Genomic DNA, 23765 nt, shown 5'->3' with positions numbered 1-23765 from the left:
ACTTTCTACTCTCTTTTTAGATCCTACTCGCAGGAGAGGAGGAGAGGATGGCAGTCCCGTGGTGACTTGAAGCAGAATCAGTTTGTTCTGACGCAGCGCGATGAGAAATGTAAGATCCCAGGGTTAGAGTCGATACGGTTTACACAGTCATGCCACATGACGCCGTGTGCTATCTCCCTCAGTGTTCTTTAGGATGTGCAATATCAGAGAAAAAAATGAAAGAGACTTACTTACACATGTCTTTAGTCATCTCGTCTCACACGCAGAAGGCTGTGAGGTGCCAAACGTCATGCCTTTGTCTGATATTTGGGTTAGGATTTCACATCAGTAGCGACATGCATCTCACAACCAGCAAAGTTGGTGTGATAGTTTACTCCTGTTTTCTTTCTGTTTTCTCAAATGAACTTTAGGAAATAAAAGTAAATGTGTGAACACCATGTGTGAATGTGCTCTGACATTTCCCTCGACTAAAAATCCGGTGCACAGACGCCACTCCTGCCGACAACATGCTGCACGATGTTCCTGTTCAGTGTGGAAGTTCCTTCTTGACCTTTGACCTTTGAGAAAGCAGAGCGATGAGAAAGAAAATCATAACTTCAGACTCATTTACAAACGGTCTGCATCAGAAAGTTTCCATGGTTGTCATGGAGATGTTTGAGTTGACATCATGTGACTTGGAGGTTATAGCTGTGTCTCAAATCAGGGGCTGCGTCCTTCGGAGGCTGCATTGGAAGACTCGCGTCACAGCGGTGTCTCACTGGGAAGGCTCCTAAAAATACGGCCAAACATATGCGTCCTTTCATCCACCAACCAAGTGGTGGATCCGTCTTGGGCCAAACTATCCCAGAATTCTCGACAACTGACAGGCTTCAACTCAACTGCACATCTAATGCCACACGTTGAAAAAAAACCAAGAAGCATAAAAACTTTTTGGTGTCCAACTGCAGCGCTGTTGCTAGGAGACAGCAGTAAGATGATGGAGACGGACATCCTCTGTAGACCAGACCGTCTCATTTGCGGTCACTGCCTGGCGCATGAAGGAGGTGGTCTTCGTAGACCACATCCTGTGTAGGATGCAGCCTTTGAATTGGGACGCAGCTTATATGATGCCAAGACATTCTTAAAGACTTGTTCCATTTTAATGAAACTAGTAACTAGTTTGGTTTGGAAGCAGGGCCACGCCTCAAACATACCTCTAATCACCTGTCAACATATTTGTTTGTCTCATATTTTTCCTTTCCCTTTCCTTCATCCAGTCATCCTCTCTTCCCTCCCTCCCTCATCCCTTCTTATTCTGGTGCATGCCTCTTGCATGTCTCGTTCTTGGTACTGTCTGGGTGGGTGGGGGGGGGGGGGGGGGGGGGGGGTTGTTAAAGCTCCACACTGAGTCTCCCTCCGCCTGGTCACCAGTGCGTCCTCCATCACCCGCCCATCGGACACACCTTCACCTCAACTCTCGACATGCAATATATGGATTTCCATTCAAACCTTGAAATCAAACATCCTTGGGGTGTGGTCCTCACTAGTAAAATATCTTCCACCAAGCAATACTATTTGATTTACACGTCCACCAAGTGTCTGTGTGTCCACTAACGTAGAATCGTAGGCAGGTAAAAGGTGCTACTTCCTCTTCTCTGTAGCGTAACATCATCACACCTTTCTGTCATGTCGTCACTGTGTCCTTCCAAACATCATCCACAGCGAGAGGTCAAAGAATCCTGGTTTACTTTAACCTGTTATGCAAATGAAACACTTTTTTGTTCGTCATGAGATTGAGTTACTAAAATATCTGCGTGTACAGTATGCCTGTGGTAAAAAAAAAGAAAAAAACCAACTCATTTGCTGTTAAGTGAATAACATACAGTAGATAGTTTATATTGTTGTTTACTGATGAGTTATTAAATGTATATTTTTCCATGTACTTGGGAGAAGACATGATTTAACATTCTGATCAGTGCGGAGGTTTGAAAATAAAGAATATACAGTTTTTCAGAATGTATTCCTGCTGGTTTTGGTCAGAAGATTTCCTCATTCACCACTAAAGTGATGGTCTCGCTTTTCCTACAGCGCCTCTCACCATCGTCTGCTTCAGATCTGAACCTGACACTGAAACTATAACACTGTAACTCTGTAAGTCTGTTTGTTGACGCTGCTGTTTCTCAAAGATGTCATTCATGGGCAGCTACAGTAGTACCAGAGTAGGAGGGTATCATGAGCACTCATAATCCTGGATCTTTATATTTTGGAATGTTGAACCTTTTTATTTTGGTAAACAAGAGAAAAATGATTTATTAGATTCAATAAAATGCAGTACTACAAACCAGACCTGAGAAAAACGCTCTTCATTTTGTCATGTTGCTAATTTTTATGAAACACTTTCAAAAGTTATGAGATTTTTCATGTCATTTCAGTTGCTTGTATTGTGGATCATTTAATGTATTTAGAATTTGTAATTTCTTCTCTACATGTTCTTGGTCGGCCATTCACGCCTTGGATTCAAATTGCCTTCCTACAACAAATGTTTCCTCGGTTTAACTTTAAACAGATAAATCCTCGACTCCTCCAGGCCGAGCGCAGAAGTGTCCTTGGGCAAGATTCTAAACCTTCAAATTGCCCCTGATGGCCATGTGAATGGTGTATGATAGAAAAAAACGCTGCATGAATGTGACTTATGGTGTAAAGCACCTTGAGGGGTCAATAAGACTAGAAAAGCTCTTTATCAAAACTGCTGTATTCCTAACAAAGCATATTGTTGTCTGCAGTATTAAATCACATTTGCAGTTACTGGAATCTTTAAAAGGCCAAAGGACCAAAACCACACACATTTCAGTATTTTAAACGGATTTAATATCTCAAAGGTTGACTTTAGAGGCTTTACATGTACATTATGTACACAGAACATTTACATTAATGTAGTAAAATCTTCCAATGAGATGTGGTTGTTTAGGAAAAACAAATATTTAAATGCAAACCCATCCACTGAAGCATGTCAACCTCTGTCCAACAGCTACACAAAACGCAAACAAATCAAATCATTACTGTGAAGCCTTTTAGAAATGTATTGGTTCCGATAAGAAAATTTGTGATTCGTGTATCAAGTTGAATATTATGACGATGAATACAGGCACACAGTGAGAACAATGAAATGGTGCCATAGGCTGTGATGTTCTTTAACACAAATGAGTACTAAAAAAATGTTACTTTCAAAAAACTATTTTAAAGAAAAGAATAAATGTCTTTCACTGGAATGTGAGACAGAATAAAGAATAAACAAAATCCAATTCCACAAATCTTTCAGATGATTGACAGATGTTTTTGAAGGGTCTTAAAATATAATTTAGGATGAATGGACATGTGGGGTCTATAAAGTCTTATCTCATCTCAATTTACGGAATTTTTGAACCTTGGGTTTTAAAGACTGATTCTAATGTTGTCTTGATATTATCTTAATAAAAGACAAGGTCATCCCTCACATCTAGAAACAATGAATCACTAAATAAACCAAATATCTGTGGTCATGAGTTTTGGGATATACAGTATAAGATGAGATTTTTTTTTCATTAATCATTTGGTGTCCTGTCTGTTTGACTGATTACACCTGAGTTCCAAAGCCTCATCTAAAAGATTTGTGTGAATTTAATTTCCTCTCCTCCTGGACTTTGCTTCCTCTTCATTAGTCTGGTTTTTTTATCACGTGGAGTTCAGCTCAGGATAAGGAGTAAAGGAGTAGATGGTTATAATATTTATCGGTTTCTAAATCTACTGACTGTGTTGTAAATGTTTCTTTTCTGCATGCAGCCTCTCAAACGCTTCCTTTCACGAAGCACCGACGATACTAAAAGAGTGATGATCGACAGACACCTTTGTATACAGGTATGTGTCAGTATAACCCAGTAACTAGAAGCTGTTAGTAGAATTAGCAGAACGCTTTAGTGTTGGAAAAATAGGCTTTATACACATTCATATTTACTGTATCAGTGCAAATGCATTTTTTAAACGTCTCTACCACGAGGACAGAGCAACATATGTAGTCTTATAAAAAACAAAAAGTACAGCACCTTTGTCCAATCAGAAACCAGGGCACTGACACGTATAATAAAATATAAAAACACCCGCACAAACACAAGCTACCGTCCTACAGTTTGGCAATAAAATGCCTCTCGACAACAAGAGCTTAACAGTAATGCCGAACGATTATCAACTTTCATGGTATGATACTGTACACTGGTGCATTCAATACTGCACATAAATGTATGAAACACTTTCTGATACAAAAATATTACTCTATAATGCAGTAAACTTTGCATTGGAACAAAAAAATAGTCTATGAACACCCAAAAGATAATCATGATACATCAATACAAAGAAATAAATAACTTTTAAACAAGGTGCAAACAACGACAAAAAAAACATTTTTGCAATATTGCCTTCACTGGACTTTCTTTTTTTTCTTTTTACATTCGGGCTTAGCAGCACAGCTTCCCTTTTACATCAGGCTGCACAGGAAGAGACAGCTTCCTCTCGTCTGCTCAGTAGTCTGCAGATGACACTCGGCGCTGCTCTCCACCAGCGCGCAGTCGTCTGCTGCCTCCGTGTGGACAGTAGCTTCACCACTTGTTAAATGTCAAAGAGCCTCTGTCTAGCTGATCTTTCGCAGCAGTTTCTCCTCTATCAGCTCAAACTGCACGCTGACTGACATTTCTGCGATGAACTGGTCGCACCCTTCCTTGGTCACCTGTTTGCAGTATCGCAGGTCGATATGACATATGCTTCCGCAGCGCTTGAAATAGGTCAGCGACTGGTCTGTGACCCTGTTACAGACTGCATGAGGAGAAATTGGGTTAGAAGAGAGGGAACAAGTGATGCGTGATGGGACACCTGCACTGACAAAAGCCATGACATGGATAAATCAACCCTTTTAGAATATTTGAGGATGTGAAATCCAAAGGCCTGATTATGCTCAGCAATGTTTTTGGTAATGGATGAGGAGGCTGATGCACTCCACAGAAAGACAAAATGCATTTGCCTTTCAGCTGTATCCATAATGATTCACTGCTTTACACATTTAATGGCAATCCAAAGAGACAACAAGTATACGGTCTGATTATTTTTAGCTTTGTGTGCACGTCCCAACAAATGGTTAAATCAATTTTCATGTCATTTAAAAGCTCTGATAGAACAGCAAGAAGTAACACCACAAACTACAGCCTTCTAAATGATCATTAGGCTGAATCAACTCCTATAAAAGCAGATTGAAAACAACCTGAATATATTAATTCAAAGTAACAACCAAGAAACTTTTTGGTTTTTATTACCAAAGGTAATAAAAATCTATGAAATGGCACAAGGTCCCTGTCTGGAAGTAAAAACTAGGCATGTACTTTGGAGGATGTTCTGCAGCAGTATGAGCATATTTATAGATTTGTGTTTAATGAGGTAAAAACACTAGTTTGTTTATTCAGCTAAAGACGTGATGCGTCAATATTGAATAAATTCAAACTTCATCCCTGAGTGGAAGCGAGTCAGATGCAGGCAGATTTTACAGCCAACAAAGACAAGCTTGTACCTGACAGGTTGATGTCAGTGAGCGAGTCTCTGGTGGTCGTCCCTGCAGCCGTCAGGATGTTGACAGACTGGTCAGTCACGTGGTTGCAGTAGCTGAGATCCAGCTTGGACAACGAGGGCATGTAACGGATGATGAGGCGCAGAGATGTGTCTGTAATGTCCAACCCTGCCAGACGCAGGTCCTCCACGTTACGGAGCTTACTCCTGTTGTCTAACTGACCTACACAGTGAAAATGGAAAAAGAGTGGAAATTGAGCCAGAGACACAGAGAGCATTTATTCTATATGGTCAATATAATGTTGTGTTTAACCATATGAATGATCCTGAATAATCATGGTGAATGTGGATATTTGTGGTTGTCCACATCACTATATATTTAATTTAAGGAGAATAATGTATTATTTTTCTCATGGCCATGAAAAACCATGAAAAGACTCAAATCAACAATGAACTGATATTTCTATTATCTGTGTATCCAAACGCTGCTTTATAACTCTGGTATATTCATCTGTGCCATAGACCTCCATCATATTCAAACCAATTATTCACATTATTAACAACAGTACCCAGAAGATAAGGACTTAACATGTTTGTGTCTCATTTTTAAATTCTTATTTCAGCAGGATCCATTAGGATTGATCGCTTAAAACAGGCCTTGAAGTTAATATGCAGATCAGAATCACATCTTGTGGAACAATCCAGATCATTACATTCACTCCTCCACTAATTTCTCAGACAGTTTAGTCAGAGTGTCAGTACCTGGCCTGTTGTCAGTGGGAGGTGACAGCAGGTCCCTCATCTGGGCGTCTTTCAGTCCCTCAACCCATTGAACATCCAGAGTTCGCAGGAGAGGACAGCTGGAGGTGCAAAGAGCAGAGACGGCCACCCAGGAGCACCCGGACAGCAGTAGCACACGCAGACCTGCAGGGACAGCAAACGCAAAACATCCGGTTAAACCGAGCTGCATTTGTTGTCTTCTTTTGAAAACTCTATTAAGATCGGTTCACGCAGCCGGATGATAGATTTATCTGATGAACAGTCTCGTAAAGAAACACGCCGCATTCTTCAGGCTTTCTGTCTCCAGAGTTTTTGTTTATCTGAGGTCACAAAATCAAACAACACAGATGCAGTGAATATTCTGAATCGTCCAACTAAGAGATTCATAAGAGAAAGAAAATCATTTCTCTGGCACCAAACACACCGTACTAACATCTAAAGTTAACCGTCTACATTCAGGAGCCTCAGGGGACACAGTTATCCATATGGACGAGCCATACGGGAGCATGTTACTCAAACACACTTTATGTTCAAAACGTTTTAACTCTAACTTCTTAAAACCTGCACATGCAACATAAACACACTTTTATTCACACCAGGATAATAGTACTATGACTGCCTGTAGTAGGTTATTTGCCTTTATTTTCAAAAGATGCTGTGACACCAATTTTCCTTTGCCAGTTACGATACCTGGACTTTGTGTATCGGGCGATACCGAGTCAGATACCTGAGCATTTAAACAGCTGTGTGCTATAAACCCTTTGTGGAAGTGAAGTGATGATTATCAGAATCAGAACATGTCTATTTCACTATCCATGGTTAAATTCATGGTTAATATGGTTCAATTACTTCATGTGCTAATGGATACTACTGTAAGGTTGTGTCAAAGTGATTCACCATCTCCTCGTCTCGCTATAATTAATCTGTCGGGTAATTTTCATAAACACTAAGAATCTACAGATTTGGAAACTGTATTTTTTCTTAAATAAAACCCTCAGTTTATTCCACTTATTATAATTTAATATGAAAGAATAATTAATGAGATCAACTGAACTTAAACTAGATCTTTCCCAACATATACAGTTTTTTTGTGGTTTTTCCTTTGATCCCCTGCTTCCTGTGATATTTAACAAACACATAATAATGTCGGCCAGATTTCTCTGATTTCCCTCCAAAACTACATCTAATCTCATTTACTGGCTGTTTATACAACACAACTACAGCGCAGTGTTCCCTGGTGGAGTGTATCTTCACCTGGCAGTCTGTTGATCAGCCAGCTGAGCTGCTTCTTGGAGATGTTGGTCCAGCTGAGGTCCAGAGCCACTGGCTGTCTCCGGATGATGCCGCTCAGCATGAGAGGTGTGATGGACTTACATCGGTTCAGATTGATGTGCTTCCAAAGCCGCTTGTCACAGCACCTGTGGAGACACGCAGCGGACACCTTCCCATAAACGCTGTGTGATGAAGTGAAGACAACATGCATTAAACTCCGCAGCACATCTTGTACTCACCATCTGTTCCAGGTCCTGCAGACGCGCATGCACACACAAAGGTCTCTGTGCGTCAGGTGACTGAACACTGTCATCCACATCTCTCGCCGCATCACATGAGCTTCGCCGTCGCTTAGCGGCAGCCTGTCAGGTGGGGGGCTGATGGGAGGAGGGCGGATCACATGGCGCTCCATTTGAATGCATTTGGGCGGCGACCTGCAGGGGAGTGGTCGGGGGCACATGGGTGTGATCGGCGCGTTCCTGTTCCAGCCGAGGGGCGAGTAACCACGTGGCGTTCCGTTCACCTCCCGCCCCCGATGTCGCAGCCAGTCACCCAGGTCGCCGCTGCCATTGTTAAGAGGCCATCTAGGCTTCTGGTCATCTACTTCGTTCTCGGGCTCAGATTTTATCGGCCTGTGGTTCTGATTGGTCAAGCAGTCCTCCGCTTTCAGTGGCCGTCTGTTTTGACTGACCACACCCTCCTCCATTTTCAGGGCCCTGCGGCTCTGATTCGTGGTCGAGTCCTCTGTTTTTAGTGGTTTACGGTTCTGATTGGACACAGAATCCTCATTCTTGACTGGCCGCCGATTGTGATTGGCTGGACTGTCCTCTGTCTTCACTGACCCGTGGTTCTGGTTGCTCAGACGGTCTTCAGTGTGGAGAACCTCCTGGTTGAACTCTTTGCTCAGCTCTTTGTTGGAGAGCCGCCGCCGCTGATGGCGAGATTTAAGCTGAGTAGAGCTCCTCTCCTGAGCTTCTCCTGACTCGCTGCTAGGTCCAGCTCTGGGAGAGTTGGAGGAGGAGTGGTCACTTTCTCTGACCGCAGATGTTCTCAGCAGTGGATTCAACAAGACCTTGGCTTTGTTCTCTCTACTGTCTCTCTCTTTCGTCAGCTTCTCCTCTTCCAACTCATCGTCCTCTGGGTCCTCATCACCGTACTCATTTTTCTCCTTTAAATAAATCCTGTCCAAGCAGAACCCATCTCCTTCACGCTCATCCTGGTCATATTCTTCATCACCGTGATCCCTCTCGGTCTTGATTTGACGCAGCAGCTTATGAGTCAGGGGATCATCTGGTTTCAAAAGTTTCTTCTAAGAAAGAAAAGGAGGGAGATAATTATTATAAGCAATTAGAATTAAGGTGTGAATTTAAAGATATGGAAATTATAGCAGAGCTTCCTTATTTTCAAGAGAAAAAGGAGATTTATGAAATGCTGACATATTTTACTTTAATTTTTGAAAGGTACAAACTAGATATAAAAGCATTAAAGCTGTTTGTAATTACAAATAGATAAGGCTGTTACCTTCTTTTTTACAATCACAGGTTCATCATTGGTGTCAAAAAGTTTTCTCTTTTTCCTTAGTGGGTTGTCCTCCAGCCTTGGTCGGGGCGTACCATCCAGAGACAACAAAGGGGGACGTTTTTTTGGAGGCTCTTCGTCGTTCCTCTTGGGGACGTCTTCCCGCTCTGCCTTCCTCTTCACAGCAGACGTTGTCGTCAGCGCAGTAACCGTTGCTGTAGCCACCATGGGAGGGTCGGGCTCCTCTTTTAAATCCCTAATTAACCGTGTTTCTTTAAGCAGCGAGCCGGGAAGGTTTGATGCATATTTGAACCCTGGCCCCCTTTTTTGCTTTGAGGCCAAAAGGGTAGAAACAAAAAGAGCACAACTTTATTTTACTAGTTCTGAGATTCGGACTCATCCAAAATAAAGTCCACAAAGATGCTTACTTTCCCTGTTTTCCCCGCATGGTTGCACTTTGGACACTCCCAGCAGTTTGGCAACTCATCATTGACAACTCCATTAGAATCTTTGACCTAAAAGAAAGAAGCATATACAGATTACTATGAAAGGAAACAATGACTTAAATTTTCAAAGTAAATGATAGAAAGATTAATATGTATCGAGTGAATTACCTTAAGACAGTTGGGATGAACGATCTCATTGCAGATGGAGCACTCCATGAGCATGAGGTTAAACTTTTCTTCCTCGTCCTCCACAGTGTCCTCCTTCCCTGCCTCTCCACACACCAGACACACTGCTGTGTGGGGCAGGACCGGCTGCGGAAAAAACACAGTAAAGTTGGAGTATCAGGTCCCCTCCTGGCTGGTTGGACTATCATCAGCATGTCTTTCCCCTACTCTCTCACAGTTTCCTTCACGGTCTGTGTCATGTTCACATCGTTTTTTAAATGTGATTGACAAACAAGCTAACCCACACTTATACAATATCTATTAGTTAAGGTTCTATTAAAATGCTGTTCGCTATCTGCAGGGCTTTGAGTATGTTACCGGTGGATTAAACAGTATATAAATGTATGTATGTTGAAATGTGAAGCAAAACATGTCAAAGTGATTTCAGAACATTTCACAGCCTTGGCTTTTAATCACCCACTCACATTATTTAATTGAGAAGCCAGAAAATTAGAAACACAGTCTGACTGAGGTAATACTGATTGGCAGCCTACAAATTGTGGATTCATATAATTCTGGTCCCACATTTTACATTCAGCAGCTATGACAGTTGAATAAACTATATTATTAATATAATATTATACATTTATACTTCTGTTCTTTTTTAATCATTGTTGCTCTGAAAGCCTTTTATTGATTTTTACTCAAGTATATTCAGCCTGAAAACAATTATCTTGAATTTAACAACATCCAACTCGGTACTGATGATCTGTTGGATATACTTACCTCTGAAACAGCATCAGAGTGAACATGAAGAGTGGATTAAACATATTGCCGTTTCTTAAAAGTGGGACAAAGTTGCTGAAGAGCTTAAGCTCATAAGTGTGAAATATTGGAGCAGATGAAACTTTAATAAAAGTGAATCTCTGTTTGTGCTGGATAAACATGTCTCTGTCCATGGTGCTGAAACACTCAAACACATGATGATTGGTCCTTGGCGAGTCCCTCCAACAAATCTGCTGCTGCCACTACTACTTGCTTTATCATTAGTAATCCTATAACTACTTAAACAAATGGCATAACTGCAGTAATTAACGATCAGCTGAAACACACAACCAATCACCTTGTACTGCCCTTACAACCACGTTTAACACCCTCAAAACCCCATGGACACAAACAAAGTTAAGTAATTAAAATTAAAGGAAAAACACAACCATGAATAGATCATTCAATTAATTGTTTTATATTTTGGGGAATGCAATTAAAGATTGATATCACACAATGTCTGTTCACTAGGAAACAGTTACCTAAGTGAAAAAACAACCAGCACATCTAAAGCTCTCTGACTAATGTCACATCTCATTAAGGTTATTTGTAGACAAATATAAAAATGACAAGCTGGGGTTCTATGGTGGTTTTACTATTTCTCAGCCAGTAAATTCTTTGTTGGTTGTCTGGCAACTTCATGATAATGACAAGTAATAATAATAACAAGGAAAATAATCTAGGGTCTATTTATTTCAGGTGTAGGTGTTTGTAGGCAGATTCTTTTTTTTTTACCATCGAACATTGCCAGCTTGTTTCCAGCCTTTATGCTAAGCTAATCAACTGAAAGTGGTTTCTCTTCTACCTCTCAGTAAAAAAAAGTCATCAAGGGTCTTTCACAAAAAGAAAATTCACAATATAAACAGGGCACTTACTGCGATGCACTGCCTCATGATGCAGGACTGTTTCATACGTCCCGGCCCACCAAACTTCTTCATGTCTTTACAAAAGTGGCACTCCCCACACTCCGTCCGCAGGCATGCCTCACACTTCCGACAGCGGGTCCGTCTTCTCCTGGCACCAGATGTTCCCCGACTGGCTGACAGCTTGACTGCTGAGGCAGGGGAGGCTGCCATCTTAGGTTTCGGCCGATTGGGAGGCCGGGGCTAAAGGGATGAAGGGGATACGGTGTCAAGAACCTAAATCCATCAACCAACAACTATTACACAACTAGATTCAAAGATCACATTTAATGTCTTATTATTTTGTTATTCTGCTAATTATCACCTACTAGCAATATATATTAAGAATTCTGATATATGATATTATAACACTTATTATTTGCTTAATAATATAAGTAAAGTGAGGTTTAGAATCCTTATCTCACCTAATATTAAATGGCAATGAAACTACTCTATTTATATTATTTCCTCCGCCAAGGAGGTTATATTTCCCCCCTGTCCATGAGTTTATTAGTTTGTTTGATTTAAGAAAGATTACCCAAAAGATACTGGACAGATTTCCATGAAACTCTGTGTAAGGATGTTATATACTGGTTAGGAAAGGAACCCATTAAATTTTGGTGCAGATCTGCATCAGAAGGGAAGATCCAGGATTTTTGTTTTCACTTTCTTTAACATTGTGACATAGATTATTTAACATTTTCCTCAATTTCTCAGAGAATAGTTCATGGATCATGATGAGAAAAGGCACATTCAGAGGTTTCATGAGGGGGCCGTTGGGCCTTGGCAGAGGTATGCGCTCTACTGAGTTAAATCTGTGAATTTTTTGACAAATTTATTAAGATTCATAAGGAAGGCATAAAGCTCTAAAGTGCTGGATTACATTGAATTTAATTTAATAACTGTTCTGTGCCCCTATAATAAACACTAACTATCATGTTATATAAAAAGAATAAAATTAAACCTTAAATCAGATTCAGATGGGGTCAGTGTTAATGCTGGATGTGTGGGGATATGCCCTTTCTGATTCAGACACATGCAAAAGAAAACAGCACCTGCACCTACAAATACACATATAATATATAACCTCAATTCAACACAAACCTGATAAAAACACAGTGTGCATAAACACATTATTCATGGCTGTTAAAGCACAAGATCTAGGAGAAAACAAACACATCAAGAAACGTCCCCAGAGGCGTCTTCCAGATTTAGCACTTGACTTGCTTGCATGTTTCTACTTCAAAGAGAAGCTGCACTTATGGCTGCATTTCTCACATGGATCACCAGGACCCCATTATTCCATGTTAGGGGGCGTGCAGACTGATTTATAACAGTACACATCAAATGTGCTCTATTTAATAGAAGCGAGTAATGGAGATGAGATGCTTTTGATCTGCATCATTATTGCTCTTGTGTTTTATATTTCTGCTTCTTTTCAGAGCTGACAGAACCAAAACCACAACAGTGCGTTTTTACCATGAAAACCACATGTCCAAATACTGCCAACCGTGCCACGTGAGAAAATATGAGGCAAGAAATAAACAAAGAAGGAGCGAGAAACACTGCAGCTCTTGGAAATGAAGATCAGATTTCTTTAGTTACATCGGCAGGGCAGATTTTCCTAGCGTCAGCATAGCAACAGCCACATCCCGTTCCCTAACAGAACAGTCTATGACACACAGACTTGTAACCAATAAGAACTGTAATGAGACCCTCTGACAGAAAAAGAAAGCAGCTTCAGTTTTAGGCATATTACAATAATTTCTTCTAACAATAGCTATGAAATAGACTGACACAGGCGGTCAGATATGTGGTTACCAGACAGGATTAGAGGGGCATATTGGGGTGGGGGGGCTTGTGCAGTCTGTATAGAGCTGTTGTGGGGGGTGGGGGGGTTAACTCTGGAATGAGACCAGAAAAATAAATCCATTGCAGTGGCTAAAGCACCAAAATCTGTAACCCTGTTTTCGCAAGATCCAAGTAGCCGACAAGTCAAACTGCTCATGTCAGAGCACATATAACTTCTTTATTATTGTTACTACACCTGTAATTTAAATTACAGGTGAGAATGTTATATCAAAAATGTTTATTAATTTATTTTAGTTGTCCTCATTGTCCCCTAAATCCCCTCTGAACCCCCCACTGGCTGCTAAGTGGGTGATCACTAAAGCAGATATCCCTCTGACAGAATTAAATAACACAAGACAACAACAGCACTGATGGAATTAACCGCCTCTCGTTTCAAGTCACTACACTCAGTGGTGTTTTTGCAAACATATCTTGACCATAAAATATGACACTGGCAGCAAAATAGTGAGTAATTGTTATATATACACATATTTAGTGTACACACGTGCCTCTGTTGTACAGTACAAGTGACCAACTAGTAATTTCTTAGCTCCTCACAGCTCATTCAGCCGGGGATCATTATGAAAAGCAGCCTCTTATGTTCACCGACACAGCCTTGGAACATCTTGAGCTGCTGTGGAGAGCAGCGGAAATCAATTATTGTACATGTACTTAACATCACCCTGAAGACAAAGCGTACAGATTGAAGAAACAATAGAACAAGTTGTTTTTATCAGAGCAGAAGAAATTCAAGATTACGTAACTGGTTGCAACAGAAGAACACCTGAAGTCTATGCTCACATAAACAGGTTGTTGTTTTTTTCATGAAGTTTCTCCAACTATCCAGACCAAACTTCATTATTTCTCTCTCCCTTGTCTTGGAAAATGTCTAGAAAACAATTGACTTGGCAAAAAAAAAGGGTTCACGAGTTCCTGGAGGGATTACTTTCCTGTTAAGCTTTAGAGGTGGCATATGTTGTGAAGCTGATGCTGCATGTGTAACATGTGATTGCTCTGTTGCAGTGTGTATATGTAACCCAAGTATAACCTGTTAGAACAAAACAAACGAATTGTCAATAAGTTAAAATACCTTCAGAGTAAATACACTACATTCTCAAGATGTTGAGAAATACTGTGGTCGATGCTCCACTGTTGGTATGTTTGACCTGTGTGGTACCTAAAGTCAGTCACTCCTCCTGCTGTGGATTTCTCAAATACCTGAACTGTGACACCATGAACAGGTGCATTCACATGACTGGAACAAACGGAAATGAAAACAGGAAGATATAGGAGGAGATAATAATAATGATATACTCTGCAATCAATGTTTTTCAAATCCAACCAAATTAATGCAAAGGGGTGTGGTTCCAAGTTAAGTAAAGAGAAATAATCAAATGACCAAACACATGTCTTGCTGTGTAAGCAACTCTCAGTTTAACCTGACACTGACACTGAGCAATATCAAATAAATCCCTGCAGGATGACCGCTCTCCTTCTGGCAGGATGACCTGTTTTTTTTTTTTTATATATTCCTAACATAATTCACATCCTCTGCTTTTACAATCAAACCATGAAAGATTCATCTTGTGAATCTACATGAATTCCCACTCCTCTGCTTCTCTCCTTTCTAACAACCAATAGCAGCCCCGAGGCTCTGAGCTGTATAAACACAGCCCTTCTCCTATTGCTGGATTTGCAGGACAAAAACACACAAGCATGCACACACACACACACACATGCACACATGCACACAGACAAAAACCTAAAAAAACAACAAGACTACAACAAAAACAAAAAATCAAAGAGCAAGATCAGAAGGTAGAGTGAATTAATTTCTCTCCAGGTTGCTCCATTTCCTCGCTGCACTGTGATGCTGCTCACTGCTCTGTCTGGCACAAGCATTCCTCTGGTGGCCTCACTATGCCTGCCTGCAGGGGTGTGATGTGCTAACCTGCTCCGAGTCTGAATCGTAGTCCTCATCATCAGCGCTCAGCGACATGGCCATGGCTGGTTTTCACACACCGTCCAGCTCACAGCAAACTGACATGGCTGCAGTCTCCTCCTCCTCCTCCTCCTCCTCCTGCTGCTACTGCTGTCTGGCCTACAGCCCTCCCTCCTGCTCCAAGAGCTCCACAATACCACAAGCAGATGCAGGAAACACAGGCGAGCCTGCCTCATTAATATGGATCAACTCCATGAAAAAGAGGAGGGGTGCTGGGAGGCACAGGGCCAATGGGAGGCTGCTGTGCATCAGAATATTTACTGGGGGGGTGTCTGCCTCTATCCAGTGGAAGAAGAATATGCAGAAACAGCGTAGTCATATTCATGACGGGTTTCACAGGGAGAGGAGAGCAGGCTCTGCACATGCAGCCAATGGAGCCAGATGGCATCTCATTACAAAAGGCAAACACAAAGAGGCCCCATGACCAGCAGCTGGCCTTTGGAGGGATGGGTGTGGAGGTGGGGGGATCCAGAGGGTCCACGAGACCAATAGAAATCACAACACATCCTCCCTCCTGTTGAGGCTTCTCTCGCTGATACACACATCATGACATTTATTCAATTAATTATTGATGGGCAATTAAAGCATGTACGATATATAAAACATAGAATAGAGTCAGAACATTTCCACCACCATTGTATTTATTCATGCGCTTTTTGATAAAATGGTCTTTTTCATATTATAAATTGTTTTTATTTTGAATTGATTTCTTTTAATTTCGTCTCTGTGCTGTTTATCACTGTCCCTGTGCAGCACCTTGAATCTACCTCTGTGTATTAAATGAGCTTTATAAACTGCTTTGCCTGACAGTGAAAATGAACATCTTTATATTTATACTCGGCACAATTTATACTCGGCAAAGCCATTGTAAAATAATTTCGCAATTTCACGTTTACACAATCAATAAAAAACCTTATTATGACTCTATTGATGCCTCCTGCTCAGCTGAAGTTTCAATATAATCAAAAGTGAAGTGATGTCGACATTGAGACATCAACAGCACATAAAGGGGACCTGTGACGCTCTTTCTTACTTTCAGAGGTAAATATAATGTTAAAAAATTGTATTATCAGGTTAAACGTTGTCTGAGTTTCAAAAAGTGGGCTGAATGCATGTTGGAGTAATCTCTGTGTTCCACAAAGAACAGGGCGTTTCTTTTATTAACATTGTTTTTCCACCCTCATGCATGTTTGGGCATCTGGTCCAGGTACTGGGACACATAACCACGCACGCCCAGCAGAGGGACACACCTCTACTGCTCTGCTGAGCAGGACACAGCTACAACTTTTGCACATGAAATATTCTTACCTTTATGGTTTTCTTAGGCCACAACACCACAGGAAGTCCAGTGATTGCTAATTTGGGGTCATCATCAGCATGTTCTTTTAAAACAAGCTAGACAGCCACAGACGACAGAGAAAAATGATGTGTCGCAACTATTTGATCGTATAAATTATATATAACAAACCATTGTCTTTTTCATTTTTTTACCTTTATGTCCTCCAGTAGAGCTTGCGGGTTCTCTATTCCCTCTGGGACACATTTCTTGTTTTCAGGCAGTGACTCCAGCTTCTCAACTAGCGTCCTTAGTCCACTCAGTTCAAACTCTGTCAAATGAGTCCATTTATTCTGAGACTCGGAGGCCGGAGAGCCAGAGGGGGTTTTGGGGAAATCTAGAGAAGTGGAGCCAGGATTACAGCTGTCCTCAGAGTCAATCGATAAAACAGCTTTGAGGTGTTGCCCCCTCCCGTGGTCAGGAGAGCAGGTGCCATCCAGAGCAACCCTCTCTGCTTTCTCACCCTGGTCCTCCCTCGCTTGAATCTCGCACGAGTCCTCGTTCATGTCCTGGCTCCTCGAGTCAGAGGACGGGCTCTCTGTGTTCGCCTTCGTCTCGTAGTCTGACGGCACAAAATAACAGAGAATAGTGAAAACTTGCTGCAGAATTAAGTCTGTTGCTGCAGATTCCATTAGAATGCAGTGGGACAGATGGAGAAATATCATTTATTATTTACATCTAATAAGAGATTTAGTAACTTGAGAGAGCTAATTAGAACCGCAGTACAAGATTTTAACAACATCCAAGGGCACATGAGAGATCTTAGACAGCTGCACTTTTTACTCACCGATCAGTACAGGCTCTTTACGGGCCTCCAGAGAAAGGTAGGAGCGCTTGGTCAGGCAGTGCAGGTATCTTTCCAGGACATACCAGCAGATCTCGTAGTAGAAAGGGAAACGGAACTTGGAGTGAACCTGAAATCAGAAACAACAAACATGTATAAGAAAGTGGGGAAAGTCTGGGAAACCAGTTTTCTACAAGAAAAAACATTTCAATTCTGGATCCGTGGAACAAATAGGTGGCACTCGATATCGTCTGTTTTCCTTTCAAAAATATGTTTACAATACCAAGTGTGACAGAAAAGAAAAAGCTGCACAAAGAAGTACTATAGTTTGTGTGAATGGGCGAATGTGAAATTTGCTGTAAGTTGCTTTGAGTGATCGACTAGAAGAGAGAAGTGCAGTTCATTTACCATTTGTGTTGGAAAATGTTTCTTTCTTTCGCATTGAATAACCAACATTCAAGGTCAGTGCCCCTTCTAGTCTTTTCAGCGTACATCAGACACCTCAGTAATAAGAGTGAAACATATCCTCTTGACTTCTGCGGCGGCAGTCTTTTTGTCACTGCCAAATAATTTGCCCTTTGACTCCTTATTCCACTTAAATCTCAACTACACCGACTGCTACTCCTCTCACTGTGTCACAGGTTAACTCATTTATTCTAGGCAGAATTTATTGTATTAGAGTGCCACTCAGAATTCAGCCACACTACATTGTAATCTCCTACCTTAGTCCTATTCTCTATCTCATGGATGGTAAGCTGCATAGGGATGTTGAAGCTGTGCAGAATGTTGCCTCCAAACACCAGTGTGTCCTCAGGAGTGTAGACAGCATGAATCCACCCTTAAAGACAGAAATACAAAAGTAAAACACAAATATAAAGAGAGAGAGATTAAAGCAGATTCATGCAAAGCTGAATAAACTGGTATAATGGTCAAGTAAAGCTTTACATACAAGTAGATTAGATTAAGTAGCAGCTAATCGTTCTCCTCCTGGCAACTTTCAAAAACAAACAATGCCAACACACCAGAAGGGATGAAGAAGGTGTATCCTTGCTTAAGCTCCACTCTCTGGCATCCATCCGCTCGGTCTCCCAGGAAGATGTCGCTCTGCTTGCCAGACAGGACCCAGTCCTCGAACAGGGCAAGGTTGTGAAGTGTTGGAGGCACCAGCCAGAACACCTGAGGAGAGGGATCCTTATTTAATGGTGATCCTGTACAGTTATGGCCAGGTTAGGTGAAGAATCAACACTGACACTTGTAGAAACAAAATATCACATAAGTGTCAAGAAACTGGATTGAACTTACTTTCTGTCCCTTGAAAACATGATACCAAACCGAAGTTCCCCCAAAGTCGATGTGGAAATCTGTGTAGCAGCCCTTCACACTCATCAAACAGTACCTGAGAGAAAAAACATTTGCAAGATGCAAATTGTATAAATCAGATGGTGAGAGTCTACAGGTTTAACAGACTGACATTCATAGAAATATCTGAAAAGGAAAAGCCGCAGCTCAGCCACTTAGAAGACAGCAGTTATCTCAGCTGTGTTTAACGAAACATTAGCTACCGATAAAAACAGCCTTAGAAATCACTCACACTGAGAACTGCAGCATGGAAAATTGTTCTCAATAGGACATCTCTCCTCTGGAAGTTAATTGGGGAACAGTTAGCGCTGCGAGACATAAATGATTCACTAATTCAGTAAGACTGCAGCTGCTCTGTTTATCTGAGAAAAATCTATGCCAAGGAAATCTTTACAGTGGATTATGTTGTGCATCGCACTGAGACAGTTTATTTAAACCTGTTGGCCCGTCAGTTGTAGCCGTCTGAGCAGAAGTAGATATGAACTAATTTGTCAGTAGAGATGTTAAATGATTACGGCAGGTACAGGTACTTCTGCTCTTTTGACAGCACAACACTTGGTTTGCAAGCCGCAGCTACAAATAACAAATGTGTTTAAGAGTCTGCTGTCCAGAAATGTTTGAAATGAACACTGACAACACTTTGGCTGTGACATGAATTGAAGTCTAATCTAAAACATCTGCAATATCATCACTTGTAAGATTATACTTATTATATTATATAAATATTATGAGGCTGCAGCCGGAGAAACAGATGACTAAGACTCTGGCAAAAATACGAAATCAGCAAGTTAAAGTCATGAATCAAAGACTGACAATTTAGGCTCCAATTAATAGTTATTTCCATGACCGATTAATCTACTGATTATTTTCTTGATTGATCAATCTGTGTTAGAAATAGTGAAAAATACCCAGCACGGCCTCCCAGAGACCGAAGCTATGTCTTCATGTTGCTTTCTTGGTGTTGTAGCTTTTAAAAAATGACAAATGACATATAATCAAACTAGTTTCAAAACTTTCATTTTCAAATAACTGATTCATGAGCAAGTTCTCTATCAACTCTAAGAATAACAATTTCAACTGTGACAAATGACTTGTTGCTTGCTTGTGTGAGCAACTCTGGAAACAAACAAAACTGTAAACATACATCAATGAAGCATATTACATTCATGCCCAGCGTTCTGCACCTCCATGACAGAAGGATTATTAACTAACGGAGCGTTAAAGACAGTGTGAAGTTTTTCAGGCAACATTGTGAAAGGGAGCAATTTACAGTGAAGCCTTTAAACATCAGCCTGCTGATGTAAAAGAAGCAATGTTTACCACAGTTTAACTGTGAATGCAGGCACTTGGCAACACCGTTATTTCAGATAAAATATTAGCATTCTAATAAAGTAGTGAAAAAAAAAAAATTATTGTTTTCAGCATCATGTCTACACTAACACTACACTACTATACTACTACTAATATCACTTTAATAGTAAAATGACGATGAACTCCGCGAGTGGAAAGAAACCACTGAAGGTGGTTAACATCTGCTCTTTATTATTCCATCCAGTGCAGCCTAATGCCTACTACAACACACACCTAACCTCAACAGTGTTTCACAAATATAATTAAAATGGTTAAATATAACTCAGGAGAGGGACAGAGTGGAAGAATGAGGGATAGAGTCCCTGAGTGATGCAAGGTAATACAAGGTTAAAAAAATTGTACGATTGGTTTGGATTCTTAGCGTACTACTGTCCAAAGCTGATTGGCCGAGAGGTGTTAAAGACCGTCCTCCACCATAGAAAACTCTGCTGCCTAGCAACAATCAGGAGCACTTACAGGAGGTGGATTACACTGGTAGTATTCAGAGCTCTGCAGTGATGGAGCGATGCAGGAGACATGCAGATGGGAGGGGGATTTATATCTACTGACGAGGAGGCAATCAAGTGTTGTTTACATCTCACTCCGTGTGTCACCTTTTAATCACCGACTGACAAACAGCAAAACAGAAAAAACTATTCAGTTCATTCATACCTCTGCACTTTAGGGTACTTCATCTCGGAGATGACATTGGTGGCTTCTGTTTGGCTTTGTTTCAGATCAGGAGGCCACATGTTGTCCACCCAGTCCACTTGATCCACCTGTGAGAGCAATCAAAACTTCAGTGTCATCCATCAACCATCCATCAACCAGTGTTGTTAGTCAAACTTCTTCTTTTAATATGGTACCAGTGTCACGTTTATAAAATCCTTCAACACATCATACAGTGCCATGTTATCTTACCACCGTGGGTCGCTTGATGAGGTTCTCCAGCTTAGTGTGGCTGAATTCAAGGCTGATGACGTTGAAGAGTTTGTCCCGCTCTTCCTCTGGTGTCTCGTAATATCGGACAAACTGAGCCATGGTCATTTCAGAGCCTTTCTGGGTGCTCACATCCATAACATCCACAGACCGACGACTGCCTGCAAGACACAACCAGGACATCAGGTGAAAGCCACAGACCAGTGCTTCAGCTGTCATTGACAATCTGGCTGCAGGTTTGAATAAAAAGAATAACACGCTAATTTAGATGTATACATGGAAACATTTTTGCATTGATGACATCATTGTCAACTATCTCATCTGTACATGTACTTCATTATCTCTTCCACTAGATGGCAAAACTACACAACAGCCGTGCTTTTTCTTTTTCTTTCATATTTCACTTTAGTGAAGTTGTTTTTTAATGCATTAGAAAATAATTGCTGTTGGACGTTTTTTTCGAAAAAGTGCAAGATAGCAGATAGAAAAACAGATATAGTATTAAAGGACAACATGTCCATAGTATAAGAAAGTGGACAAAGACACACAGACACACCTTCTTTAATTGTAGGCAGACAGTTAGCAGAAAGACAGGCATGTGTGTATGTGTGTGAGTTCACTAACACAGCATAAAATTGATTAAACGATAAACTACAAACAGTATTACCAGTGTTACATGATATGTCATTTAAGTAATTAATGCAAAACATGACAAAGGTATTTTACTTACTTGTGAATTATGTAAATTTGCCTTAATACTTGCAGCAAAGCATAAGTTTGGATAATTCATTTTCTTAAGCTATTTTCTATATTTCACAAAATTTCACAAAAGCATTTTTTTAATCTTGAAACTTTCTTCTATTAGCATGCACAAGTTTTTGAACTCTCTATCCTAAACACAGGACAGCATTTGTATTGGTTGCTACATCAGTAAAATATGAATGCATGAGGTTTACTGTGCGTGTTGTTTGTAGCATTCAACTTACCAACTAGACCTTTAATTTCACTGACTGTAAATTCTGGATCGGGCATTCTATATGTGTGAATCAAAGAGAGGGAAAGATGACATTCAGTAATTTGTTACAGACAAAAAAACACATTAATATAGAAAAAGGTAAGTAAAAGATATTCTAAAGAACTCAATTGACAGAAGTTGCTTCTAACCTGATGCCTAGTCCATTTTTCTCTTCGAAGATGAGAGGGATTCTGAGAGCCTCCCTTTGTACATATTCATAGGTGAAGTCTGCAACACAATACATGAATGTTTTAGTCCAAGGAAATGATAGAAATTCAGTTCAAATTCAATTCAAAACAACTTCACTCGTCCCCTGAGGGAATATTCTTGAGATTAGGTAATTCTAAGGAACATAGAGCATGTCAAGACAACAAGTAAAAACAAGAGAGAGAACAAGGATGAAAGTGTAATATCCATGGACAGTTAAAACTCAGTGCAGCGAACTCAAATGATAAAGTAAGAGTAGTGTATATGACTGTAAAAGAACAGTGAACAGGATAACAGCTGTGAAAACTGATTGTAAGAATGTAGATAAAAACTGAATGATTTAAGTGATCGAAATGCATTGAGGTAATTAATACAGAAAAGAACATAAAATAACATGCATGTTGCAAAGCAAAAGGAACTGATGTGTTTCTTTATTGCAAAATGCATGATAATAATAATGAGGAACATGTCATATCTAATAGAGATGTTGTGTAATTTGCTATTTACCTTTTCCCTCCATCAAGTGGACGAAGTTTGCACTGTATCTGTCACTGACCAGCTTTTCCTCAACGCTGAAACCTCGGATGTTTGTGATTTCCTCCACATCAGACAGGTCCTCGTTCTCATCATACATCCTCCTGCAGATGGAGCGCTGCAATCCAAACATGACACAAGACACAATACTAAACTCACAAAGGCCCCTGCATCTGTGTGTAAACACACCATCACAAGAAACTGGACCTTCATCTCTTCACAAACTTTAACACGGGATTAACTGAGGGCTCATATTCAGGTTTTGTTGACTGTGCATATTTTGGTGACATGATGTTTCCTTGAATGTGACGTCAAGTGCAATAATCATGAAACGACACTTGTCCTAATGAAAGGCAGCAGGTATTTTTAGTGTGAGGTCCCACAGTGATGAATGTTTGCACGTTTTCCCTCACGTATGCTGAATCGTTGAACTATGACAGATATTAAAGAAGTTGTAAACCCTAAACCAGCGGATGTAGCTCAGTCCCCTGCAGCCCTGACGAACACCACCTGCGCCTGTAGTTGCAGACGTTAGCTTAGCTAAGTAATTAGCTCGACTCATGAGCTAACGACAACACGGCGGATGGGGGAGCTACGCACCAGCCTGCGTCCGGATTCAGGGCACGTCTCCGCGGGGTCCGCCATCCTCTCTCGTCGGCTACGTTTCCCCGGTGGCTCAGTGTCGGAGGAGCATCTCCCTGCGCGGCGGAGTCACGGCAGCACTTAGCACGCTGCTCGAGTTCAAAACAAGGGGAACCATGTTTTTGTGTGTGACGTCACCGCCAGGAACCAAAACATTGTTGGACGACGTCACGGCATGTCAGCCAGCACACATGACACAACACCGATCATATGTGCACAAACATACAATGACAAACAGCTAGGTCAGTCAAATAGAAAAAATAAGCGATTATAACC

General features: G+C 40.9%; 1 protein-coding gene across 4 annotated transcripts; it reads right to left on the bottom strand.

Annotated features, from left to right (window-relative positions):
• Window positions 1–2830: 2830 nt before the first annotated feature.
• On the bottom strand, window positions 2831–23643 carry kdm2bb (lysine (K)-specific demethylase 2Bb). Of its 4 annotated transcripts, none has more exons than XM_020081897.2 (22): window positions 23448–23643; window positions 22821–22965; window positions 22256–22334; window positions 22078–22124; window positions 21074–21252; window positions 20825–20931; window positions 18746–18839; window positions 18466–18619; window positions 18166–18281; window positions 17447–17573; window positions 17123–17221; window positions 16815–16996; window positions 16632–16718; window positions 11444–11674; window positions 9747–9890; window positions 9561–9647; window positions 9136–9471; window positions 7854–8923; window positions 7597–7760; window positions 6325–6486; window positions 5567–5785; window positions 2831–4821 (listed from the first exon to the last, which is right to left on the bottom strand). In XM_020081897.2, the coding sequence occupies exons 1-22, from the start codon at window positions 23490–23492 to the stop codon at window positions 4640–4642; spliced, it is 4056 nt and encodes a 1351-aa protein (XP_019937456.2). In that variant the 5' UTR covers window positions 23493–23643; the 3' UTR covers window positions 2831–4639. The 4 variants fall into 4 exon arrangements, with proteins under 4 accessions (XP_019937456.2, XP_069369308.1, XP_019937453.2 ...); XM_069513207.1 differs by having other exon boundaries at window positions 9136–9462; XM_020081894.2 differs by having other exon boundaries at window positions 16815–17221.
• Between the last annotated feature and the right edge of the window lie 122 nt (window positions 23644–23765).

The sequence above is a fragment of the Paralichthys olivaceus genome, chromosome 18 (assembly GCF_024713975.1).
Source record: "Paralichthys olivaceus isolate ysfri-2021 chromosome 18, ASM2471397v2, whole genome shotgun sequence".
Classification (NCBI taxonomy): Eukaryota; Metazoa; Chordata; class Actinopteri; order Pleuronectiformes; family Paralichthyidae; genus Paralichthys; species Paralichthys olivaceus.
Note: the sequence above shows the minus strand (reverse complement) of the source record. Positions and strands in the feature narration are given on the sequence as shown.

Coding starts and splice junctions, on each gene's coding strand:
- kdm2bb (XM_020081894.2), bottom strand. CDS start 23,492: ATGGCGGACCCCGCGGAGACGTGCCCTGAATCCGGACGCAGGCTG. Junction 22,966..23,447: donor CTGAATCCGGACGCAGGCTG/GTGCGTAGCTCC, acceptor TTTGGATTGCAG/CGCTCCATCTGCAGGAGGAT. Junction 6,487..7,596: donor GCTGATCAACAGACTGCCAG/GTGAAGATACAC, acceptor CTGTCCCTGCAG/GTCTGCGTGTGCTACTGCTG.